Consider the following 11,847-nt stretch of genomic DNA (forward strand, 5'->3'; position numbering starts at 1 on the left):
GGAATTATATCATATCGACCGAAATTAAGAAATATACCGTGATATAAATTTTGGCCATATCGTCCAGCCCTAACATAACTGTAAAAAAACAGCTTATAAAGTACAAGAAAACGGTTCCCTTAGCAACCACCCACAACACTTTACTATTATGTCATAGAATTTTGCATAGGCAACCATTCCTTACAGTTTCGTCAGAATCCGGCCGCTCCTGACCTGTTCTAGGTGTCCGTAATTCCCCAGGGGAAGGAGATTGTTTTGAAAAGGCAATTTTAGGGTAGTTTCCTGTTCTTGTTACATGGGTTCTCATAGGAAGTCAGTACTGACAAAATGGGGTTGCATGTCAGGAGAGGTCACATGGAGGGCATCAGGATCATGTTTTACTAAGTGCATCTTTCTGTTGTTCTCTCTGGCATTGGATCTGCCAGTCAATGGAGTGTTGTGTTGTTCTTTGTATAGAACCCCATTATGGCCCCATTTACTCGCCACCAGTGGCGTACAGACAATTAAGCCCCACGCCTGAGGGAAATGCATGGCGGCTTTTTACAGCCTACATCATGTGCTCACGCACAACACTCCTTTGTCGTGATTCCTTTCCTCTCCAAACACATGCATGGTTTCAAACATTGTGTTCATTTATTCAGCATGTCTTCTCATTCTGATACTTAATTTTCAGTCGTGCATGTAGAATCCTGACGTCACATTTGCTGGAACACACATCATAAAGCCACTTTGAGCTACTTGATGACTTTTCATGTCTGCATTGTTGTGCCATAAATCATCCCCTGCAATGGGCTCTTTGTCCCACGCCTGTTCAAAGCCCCATTGTGTCCGGCTGCATCCAGAGGTTCCCAATGAATGCAAACAGACTCGGAAAGATTGTTTGTGCTAAAAACCATGCATTGTCTGTATGAGTTGTGTTATACAGAGAGTGTAGAGATACAGTTTGTGAGTCATATTGTGACAGCGCTAATATTGATTTAGAGCTTTTTATGAGTAGGCATGTAAGTTCTAAAGTACACTTGTTGCAGGCAGAATCCCAGTGGAGAGTCCTGGGCTGCCTTGAGTTGCGATAACACAAGAACGCCTATCTTTTTTTCAGTAGGCCACACCAAACATAAATATATGTGCTATAATAATATGCTATGTGCTATATTTTGGTGTGTTTTCACTCACATGCCAGTCAAAAAAGAACTGGGTCTCATTTTCTGAATGTGGGTTGACGGTTTCGGAATAACAAACTACTGTTTAAAAAGTTTAGTCTTTTATGGTAAGAGTCTTTTATGCTCACAAAAGCTGCATTATTTGATTACAAATACAGTGAAAAGAGTAATATTTTTGAAAGATTATTAGAATTGAAAGCAGCTGTTCTATATATTTGAAATGTAATCTGATATGCTGATTTGGTGCAATTATTTTTACATTTATTTTTATCAGGTTTCTTTAATGAATACAAGTTCAAAAGAACATTTCTTTGAAATAGAAATATTTTTTAACAATAAATTACTGTCACTTTTGATCAATTTAATGCTTCTTTGCTGAATATTAATTTATTAAAAAAATAAAAAATCTTTTGAATGGTAAACCTACATAACTTAAATCTGCTACAATACTGTAGTTAGCCTGTCGGTAATAGTTATAAGATGAAAAATATGTCCAGGCTGATTTTTGGCCAGCAGAATGTAAAACACAAACATAAAGCACATATACTGTAGATAAATCCAGTGACATTAGTAGCCTTATGGCGGCTGACATATTGATCACATGACCAGTCAACTACTAATCTAGGACCCTATGAAATCTGTTTTTTTTTGTCCTTCCCAAATTCAGTTTTTTTCTGTTTTAATTTTCCTTTCTTTTCCTTTCTTTTAATTTTCTTTTTCTTTTTTCCCCCCCATTGAAATTTTTCTAGACTCTGTTTTAATGGTTAAATTAAATGCAATTTTATTAATCAAAAAGCATGTCTAATTAATTGAAATCATGACACTTACAATATTTAACAGCAATTTTTTTTCTCAAATTCAGTTTTATTTTTACCAATTTTGTTTTCCGTTAGTTTTCTGGATTCCATTTTAATGGTTTTATTACATTTTTAAATAAAATATTTCTGTGAAAAAAAGAAACAAAATAATGTGTTGTGTATTTACATTTTCCTGCTAAATCTGGTAAATATTTTTTTTCTGGTAAATATTCTTTTAAAAATAAAGTTTTAATAATAATTTTAATAGTAGTACTATCATTACATTAAGTAATATTTCTGTCACTGTTTGTTCAAGTTAAACCAAACTTTTATTTTGACAGGTTGCTGTGAAGACCTTTAAGTTTCTGTTAAAGTTTTAAGTTTTATTTTTAGTGGTAAAATGCTCATAAAGTGAATTTCTATTATCTTCATGTGTTCATATATTGAGGCGGCAGAGGCTGAAAACACTGCGAGCTTCAGTATGTGTGTCGTAAACGAAACCGCGCGTCAGTGCCATTCATTCACACAGACACGCAGAACCTGCATGATTCATATTTAGTATTTTTGCAGCTTAGTCTTCACAGACACTAGTCCATATTGCGTTTTGATTTAAGTGTACTGACCTACGTTTGATTTATCCATCCAAAATTTGGCACAATCCATGACATTCTGCGTTATACAGTAAATTCCGTTTTTATGCCTGGATTCCACGTTTCCGTCTGTGTTTTCATAGGGCCCTACCTTTTTCTCAATAACCCAATTATTGGACACTTTTGCTTATGGAATAAATAATAATGGCTGACATACAGATACACTGGCATTATATCGGCCACCTTGTTTTTGAGATGAGCATTAATCATTATAAACAGATCCATACTAGTTGATCAATCGGGTATGTTGCTCTGTTAACATAGCTGGCCTGACAAACCTTTATGTATGCTTGGTTTAGTTCTTTGTAAGTTATCCTTAAAGCATGTATCCATACAATTAATCAAACCAGTCATGATCAAAGAACAGGACTCTGGCTGACCGTTGCCTCTCTATGGCATGTTTACATGTAAGTGCTCTCAGTGGAGCATTCGGTCAGTGTGAGGCATTACAGCTTTCCATTACTGCACACTGGCTCAATGTGCCACATTTGTGGAGTGATTTTCACGACTCATTCAGTAATTGGTTGAAACGGTGTCTGGTTGGAAGTGTTTCTCTGTGTGTCTGCTACATCCATTACCATTTTTACCAAGCTGTGAAACTTAACATAAAATATCAGAGCAGTATCCCAGCTAGATTTCTGGTTCTCTGCAAATTTGTGCGCATAAACACATTTTTGAGCACTTGGTAGTATACATCCAGATACACAGAGACTTAAGCGTTGATAACTAATGTTTAATCAGTTGAAACTGAGTGCTTTGTACTTGAGACTTTTCATTTGCTTTCCCACTCGAAGACAAGTTTATCATTCATAACAGAGATTGAAGGATTGGGGACAGTGTGCATTATGTGTGTTTGTATGGTTTTGTTTGAGTTTCTTTGTCAGATTGAGGTTGATATCTGTTCTGGGATCAGGAAATATAACATGCCTTCTCGTCTGAGTTCCAGCTGGTGTGAGTCCCTCGGTGCTGTCTGCATCCTGTCAGAACTTACTGTGGTTGGAAATGACATGTTGTCAGGAACAGCAGTGAAACATTACAGACCTGAATTACTATTCTTGATGCCATGATGGTGTGTGATCATTCAGAAACAATCAGAAATGTGGCCTGGCATGTTATGTGGTGGCAGGCGACCAGAGTTCGAATCCAGCTGGTGTCATTTACTGATCCATTCCCTCATCTTTTCCTATCCTTTTAAATAAAAGTGGCAAAACTAATTAAATTAAAAAGTCACCTGACAATTTCAACCTATTTATTTATTGTTTTTGCTTTAGTTTCAATTAGTCTCTTCAGCTTTTGTTTTGTTTTATTTAGCTTCTGTTTATTTGTTTTTTTTATTTTGAGTTTTTTTATTTATACTTTTTTTATTTGAGCTTTGTTTGTTTGGTTTGTTGTTTTTATTGTTTAAATTTTGTTATCTGTTTAGATTTTTATTGGGAGAAGGGGGCTTTTTGTTTTGTAATTTATTTTTTTGTTTGTTTTTTATTTGATTTAGTTTTTTATTTAGTTTATTTTTTTGTTTGTTTGATTTATTTCATAGTTTGTTTTTTCATTTATTTTAAAATGTTTGTTTTGTTTGGGCTTTTATTTATTTATTTTTTATTTAATTATTTTTATTTATTTATTTATTTTGCTTGGTTTGTTTTTTAGCTTTTGGTTTGTTTTTGTTTCTTGTTCCTTGGGCTGAAAATTAATAGCGAGAAATTAAGGAAACTGAATTGGGGCACGTTGCAGGCTAGATTCGAAACTGCAGCTCTGACATTATGACCACAGGTCAGAGAATCACGACCAAACCTAATTAAACCAATTCAACCAGCTATTCCCCCCATTTTATTCCTTTTTTTTCAGTATTTATTTATCATTCTCTCCATCCCTCTCTCTCTCTCTCTGAGTTAAAAGGCTGCAGCTGTTGACGACTCTATTGAAAAAAGCCCACTCCCCTCTTACTTGCCACACTAGACCAGTGTCCATCCACCAATGACCAAACAAAGGAGGCCTATGACCAGCAGACACACGTGCGTGTACACTGCGGGTTCACACTAAGCTTGGGAGTTGAGCGTGTGTCACATGCACACGATGGGCGGCGGGTGGGTGTAATCAGTCATGAATGGAGCTGATGATGGCCATACAGATGAGCTGCACAGGAAGGTTTCTAAGCTTCTGTTTCCACCACAGGGACGTTCTTCATTTTAATGGTCTTTTGATCTTCTTGTGCTACTTTACAGCTCGTGTTGTAGCTTTTCTTTAATATTAGACTACCTAAAATGTGTCTTTTCAAGAAGTACTTTTTTACATTTGTTTTTCCAATATATATAATTTTATATAAATTAATTATATTTTAGTGTATTTTTTTTAATTAATATGACGTGCATAGACCTTAAGTTTGATAAATGAAAAGTGTATAGTGACCACTTCGTCCTCATAGTAGCCTCAAGCTAACCCACTACAGTCTGTTCACAGCTGCTCTGTGTTGAACGTTAGTGGGCCGTGATGTTTATATATGGGTCACATTCCTCTCTAGGTCTGTTCTGAACGCCCCACACATGCCCCCAGAAACCATTCCTGCCCCAAATCACAGCCTTGAGGGTTTCCAACCACGTTACTCTCAGGAGGTAGATGCTCTTACCACTGCTAATATTTCTGTTCATGAGCGCCTTTCTTCATCAAGAAAGTGAATTTTGTGGTCGAAGGAAAATGCTTTAGCCGTCCAAGACGAAACCATTGAAATACTTGTCCTGAGTTTAGGTAGCAGAGGAAACCATCTTTCACCTGATGCATTAGTATGTCCTGCTGGATTCTAGCAGGAGATTTAGCAGATGAAAGAACCTGAGAATATATAAATGGTTTTTCAGCTATAGGATCTAGAGACATTTTTTAAAAAGATTTCTCTCGATTTTTGTACTGAACCGACTAATGTAATTTCCACCATATCCCCATTTAATTATTTAATTTGATTTTGTGATAGAATGACAGTTGGGAAAATTACATTTTAAACAGTTTTGTAATAAAATGGTGGAATCCTTGTCTTGGTAATGCTAAATTCATAGCTAACATGCTATTAAAACAGCTGTATTTGCAGTGATGCACAATAAAAATATATATACATACATATGATCTGTACCTTGACATTTCTTTGTTTTCTTCTCACGCGGTATTTTATCTTAAACATGCTCTTTTGAGAAACGTTTGGGACAGAATTGTTGTTTGTGGTGGAAGTTACGACACAACTAAAGGACTTGATATGATATAAATCATCTGTGCACAATAAATATTCAAATTATTTCACTCTGTGTTTAGATTATAATGGTTTTAAACATGTAACAAGGGATTTTATATTATGAGTATACATATTTTAAGATCAGAACATACAAAATCAAATATAACATTTTCTGCTAGGTGTATAAAATTAATTTGTATATTAAATGACACTCTAAACTCAATTGATTTTGTCATTGCAGATCCACAGAGAGACAGAGACGTTTTATCCAGTTAATGCCAGTCGAGATGCTGGACTTGAGGAGAAAAAATCCACTTCAGTGATTTCAGGTAACCAAATCAGTGCTTCTATACTGGTTTTGCTTCAAAACCCTCATTTTGCATTGGAATATCAAGTGGCAACCCAAATGTTAGTGGTTTTTGAGGATGTCCATGTGGGCATCTACGTAATTTGTCTAAAGTGATGCATGAATTTACACTGAAGTACCACAGAATTTGATGTACGGCATTTGACGTCAACAACACAACGTTGCATCACGTCGGTCTAGTTGTTGGTTAAAAGTTACATCCAGAACAAAACACAAACCTCTTTTATACATCTTCCAGCACTCTACAAAGAAAGGATGCTCTCTTTGCTCAGACTGTTTCTGTGTGTGTCCAATCTAAATAGTGCCCACATTGTGTCCAATGGCATACACATCCTCCAAAGACTAAATTAATGTCTTCCTGTCAATACAAAAGACTCCACTAGTCAAATAAGATCATCTATTTAAGTAGATGACATCAACATCCTGTCTGCGACGATTGCGAGCAGAGATGCAACAAAATGGATTGAAATGAGTCACTTGCAGACTCACTGTATAATGATTCAGTTCATGAGAGTCGAGTCTGGTCTGTTTTCTTTTCTATTTATTATTCTTCTCTTGCTCTTAAGCTCTCTAATTTTTTTTTAATTCTTTTTTTTTTTCTCAGAATTCCCCCCTTTGACCCCCTCACCCGAGAGTGTACGTCACAAAGACTCGGCGAGCACCATGCGAGGGTCCGCCAGCGATGGCGACTCTCTGTTTAGTCAGGACTTGGGCGAGGACAGTGTTTTTAATAATAAGGTGGGTGCGGATTTGTCTTGCGTTTCCCATATCACCCAATTCTGTGTTTGTTTTCGAAGCAGAGTTGCTATTTGTTTTGTTTCTATGTCTCTTTACCATGTGAGGAACCCCTCGCTTGTGTCTCGGCCAGATAAAGCGGTTATGTAATATGTCTAATTTTCAGCGGTGCTCCTCTACACACAACATCTTGCTCCACTGACGTCATGTCATGTGACGTGAGCAGATCTGTGGGCCAAGGCCATAATTATGACCTCATCCTCAGACATGCTTCATCCTAATTTCTCAACTCCTCTAAGAGTTTCCCCGAGGAATCCTCCACCCCTTAAACTCCTTGCTTTAATTTAAAGATGTTTAACACGGACTTTGACACTTGTTCTTAGCATGTCGCAAAGAATGACAGAGTTTTTTGTGAGCTGTAATGTTTTTGTTTTGTTGATGATAAGTATGTATATCCCTGCCTATTTCATTAGAATCCTATTTTGAAATGTGGAATACCTTTAACCCAAGTGAAATTTCATGTAGAATACTTGCTAACCTAAGTTTATGTGTTGGAAGTGTTTTTCTGCCCATAGTTGAGGCTCAAAAAGTAGAGTACAACAATGACCACCCACTTTTTCAGTTAATTTGATTCCGGAAGTATTTTTCCCCATAGGGATTTTATAAGAAAGTCTTTGTTACAGAGTAATTGGCCATAAACCAAACCGAACAGCTATGAGGTGAATCACAAACTCATAGTTCACAGTTGGTCAGTATTTAAAGTTGTCGTTAAAAATAAATTACCCTTTGGAGAAAGTGAATGAATTTTTTATTACTTTTGGAACATGGTTGTTGAACTCTATAGTAGCTAAGCTAGCAGGCTAATTAGATATTACTATAGGTGCATCCCAAATCGCGTACTTGTGCACTTATTCCATGACGTTTTGTAGTATTAATAGCACGAGTACTATCACACTGAAAATTCCAAAAAGTTCACTTTAAAAACCCGGATGATGCACTTACAGGAATAATTTACCCAAAAATGAAAATTCTGCTGTTCTGTGTCAGCTACATCACACGGATACGCTGTTTTCGTTCAGATCAAATCACAACAACGTAGGAAACAGATCCGGCATGACGCAGCTGACACAGAACAGCATACGTTGAACATGTTTACGTTCAGCTGATACTCTCCAAAATGGCACCAGGGTGATGTGGAGGAGACGAATTGTTGAATAAAATCGTTGTTTTTTTTTTTCTTTCTTTTGCGCACAAAAAGTATTCTCGTAGCTTCGTAAAATTACGGTTGAACCCCTGATGTCTGATGTCCCAGGGTGATGTGGAGGAGACGAATTGTTGAATAAAATCGTTGTTTTTTTTTTTCTTTCTTTTGCGCACAAAAAGTATTCTCGTAGCTTCGTAAAATTACGGTTGAACCCCTGATGTCACATGGATTATTTTACAGCTCTCTTTGCTACGTCTCTGGACTTGGGAACATTTCAGTTGTATTGCTGTCTATGCAGGGTCAGACAGCTCTCTGAATTTGTAAATATCTTAATTTGTGTTCCGAAGATGAACGAAGGTCTTACGGGTTTGAAACGACATGAGGGTGTGAGTAATTAATGACAGAATTTTCATTTTTGGGTGAACTATCCCTTTAAGTTAAACTATCAGGCTAATCAGCTAGCAGTATGCTAAAAGAGTAGGCTAATCAGCTAGCGACATACAAAGCTAAATAGCTGACCAATTAGGTTGAACAGAAACTGAGTATACAATTAATTTTGAATTTAAATGCCTCTTTAAACAAAATGTCATCACTGATTTTTTTTGTTTTGTTTTGTTTTTTTCTCGGAAAATAAAAATATGTAGTATGCTAACATTAATATGACCCCAAAATTAGCCTACTATTTCTCCTGAAATTGTACGTGGGAATTCACGTAGCTTGCTTACAGTTTCTCCAAGCCTCAAAAGCAGGTAGAGTCAGAGTCACTTCACCTAAGCTTGACTTGTGTTCTGGAAGTGTTTTTTTTTTCCTTCCAAAGCTCATAAAGTCATCTATTACGGTTAGTGTAGTGTAGCCGCTAGCTCACCACACCCCTGCTTGGCTGCGGTCTCAACATGCGAGGAAACTAATGAGTCGCTGTGAATGGAAATTAGTGTCAGAGCTGTGTGTTTCTATGTTATGTAAGCTTTACAAGGATGGAAAGAACTCTGAGACTTCATGGGGTTTGCAGAAAGAAAGAAAAAAAGAGTCTGCTTGTATGTAAACTACAGATGTAAAGGTGGTACGTCATGAGCAGTCATTTGCAGAATTCACAATGTGCTTGTCCTAAGTAACCAGGCGCAACGTGCGATTTTTCGCTATGTCAGATTGGGAAGTTGGTCCAAAATCCCAGTCCTCCTAGTTGTCACCAAACATCAACTGTGATTTTGTTTTTGCAAACTCCATCCAATTCTACTCTTCTTTCTCCATCAAAGGCTGAAGACAGCGTCACAATCACCAGCGGTGTGTCCATGTCCTACTCGTCCTCCACAGATGACACCTCCAGCCTCGGGACCCCTAGTGCCATCTCTCAGGCCAGCACAGAAGCTCCTACATCAGACCCCTGTCAGGAAAAGCCCACATCTCCTGGAGCATCAGGAGAAACAGAGGAGGAAGAGAAAAAGGACTGCTTGACAGAGGTCCCGGAGCGGTCGGCCATTATACGCACCTCCATACGGTCCCTGTCCCCTTTCCGCAGGCACAGTTGGGGCCCAGGCAAAAATTCAGCGGGGGAGAGTGAGATTAGTCAACGCAGGTAATCTCTACCTCTAAAAATGAAGGTTTTAGGGATTGAATCCAAAGCATACAAAAACAAGCCTAAACTGGTTGGCTGGTTTTAACTGGTCTTCAAGCCTGGTCATAGCTGGTTTGGTTTTTGGGATTTGGACCACTTCTTTAGCTGATCAGGCTGGAAAACCAGCTGAACACCAGCTTTCCCAGGTTGGGAGACCAGTGTGGCCAGTTTAAACCTGCAAAGACCAGCCAACCTGCATATGCTAGTTTAGCTGTTCTTTTCAGCAGGGAGTCCAGTGTGGTGAAAAATTTGAAAATCCTGTACCCCTTTAAACACTGAAAGGTAGCCTTCAGAATGACTGTTCAAAAACATTAATTGACTAGAGCTATGCTAAGCTACCAGGCTAATCAAATAGCTATATGTTGAGATAGCGCGCTACCGTGTTCAAAAACATATCCTGGTATCCTTTTTTAGATAACTAAAATATAGCATTTAAAGTTTTTTTTTCTCTAGTTTAAGAGCTAAGATAGCATGCTAATTGACTAGTGGTATGCTAAGCTACCAGACTAAGGCTTTTTCTCAATTCCAAGAACGCAAAGAACGGACTTGCGTTCTCGTGGAGACCGGTCTTGCCAAGCTTCTTTGGAAGAACGAACTCGAAAGGACGCAAGGACACAGAGATGTGCTGTGTTCTTGCTTAACTGACCGCATAATCACAGCATAAGCAGCGGCCAATGAACCATAAATATAACATAACATTACAAACAAATGTCATGACTTATTAAACCATTGCATACTATTATAGATATTATTTACATATAATTGTATATTGTTTTATTTTTATGCCAATAAAAATACTGCAGACTTTCTCCGGGTCTTATAACTTTATTAAAATTAAGCAAAACAAAACAATAAATGTTTACTTTCAAGAGCCATCAAGTATTTGCGAGTGCGAGTTTATAACTTGCAGGCTTCCGTACACCGGCCGCCCGCAGTGTCTTCTGGGATTTCTAACGGCTCGATTCTCTGAAGTCTGCACTCGATGCATCCTCAATATCAAGAACACATCCGGGCACTTTCATGCGTCCTCTGTACTTGCGTTCTTGAGAATTGGAATTGAACTTCGATGGTTAATGATGACGTAGAACGAGAACACAAGGATGCAAGATCGCTGAAGAACGCATATTGAGAAACGGCCTAATTATTTAACAATATGCTAAGATAGCAGGCTAATGTTATTTAATATGTGGAATTAAATATCACATTATATGTTATGAATAAGAGAAACACTACATATAAAGAAACAAAAATAAATTTTGTAAAAATTTGTTTTTCCACTGCACGGGTTTATGCCCACAGTGTATGTGTGTTTTGTGCACTTAGATGGGTTAAATGCAGAAGACAAATTTCAAGTATGGGTTTCCAAACTTGGCCTACACGTCTCGTCACTTTTTTTCTTTCTTATAAATGTGACAGACACCCGGCATTTTCATTTCCTGTAAATCATCTGATAATAGAATCAAAGCATTATTACCAACAAACCGCCCACCTGCCCTTTAATCATTCATTGCATTTGTCTTTATAATGCAATATGCTTTATATTTGAGTTTATACTTGCAGTCGCTCAGTTTTGTTTTTTGTCCCATCATCTTGGCATTACTTCAGCTTTGTGTACAGCTCTGAATCATTTACAGTCTGTATGTGACTGTGTTTGTGAAGGGAAATCCCAGTAGTGTGAGGGCCCTTCCTCTGAGGGCTTTGTCAGCAGGCAGCTGTTCTGTGAGAAAGAGCTGTATTTAGGTCACACAGGACTGTATTCCTGCTTATAATAAACAGTCAGATGACCTCTAATACTCTAAGACAGAAAAGAGGAACATCTTGGTATACATCATGGTTGTGTGTGTGCGTTTATTTAAATGTAAACTCTGTTCATTGGCATTTATTTATTTATTGTTTGTACATTTGTTATATATATATACAGTGGGTACGGAAAGTATTCAGACCCCCTTAAATTTTTCACTCTTTGTTATATTGCAGTCAAAATTAATAAAACTAATCAAGCTCCATTCAAAATGGAATTTTCTAATTTTTTGAGATACTGAATTTTTAAATTTCCATCAGTCATAACCATCAGAATTAAAACAAAAAAAAAAAAACTCTTGAAATAT

The 11,847-nt window shown here is 37.3% G+C and overlaps 1 protein-coding gene across 6 annotated transcripts in view; it reads left to right on the plus strand.

Moving 5' to 3' along the window:
* LOC107654139 (A-kinase anchor protein 13-like) overlaps positions 1–11,847 on the plus strand; it is a 102,107-nt gene that overhangs the window by 56,176 nt on the left and 34,084 nt on the right. For all 6 annotated transcript variants that reach the window (XM_016441075.1, XM_016441077.1, XM_016441079.1 and 3 more), the window contains exons 9-11: positions 6,063–6,150; positions 6,793–6,926; positions 9,381–9,700. In XM_016441075.1, the coding sequence (XP_016296561.1) occupies positions 6,063–6,150; positions 6,793–6,926; positions 9,381–9,700 (542 nt within the window). The remainder of the gene's footprint in view (positions 1–6,062; positions 6,151–6,792; positions 6,927–9,380; positions 9,701–11,847) is intronic.

This window comes from Sinocyclocheilus anshuiensis, unplaced genomic scaffold (assembly GCF_001515605.1).
Source record: "Sinocyclocheilus anshuiensis isolate Anshui unplaced genomic scaffold, SAMN03320099.WGS_v1.1 scaffold115, whole genome shotgun sequence".
NCBI classification, from domain to species: Eukaryota; Metazoa; Chordata; class Actinopteri; order Cypriniformes; family Cyprinidae; genus Sinocyclocheilus; species Sinocyclocheilus anshuiensis.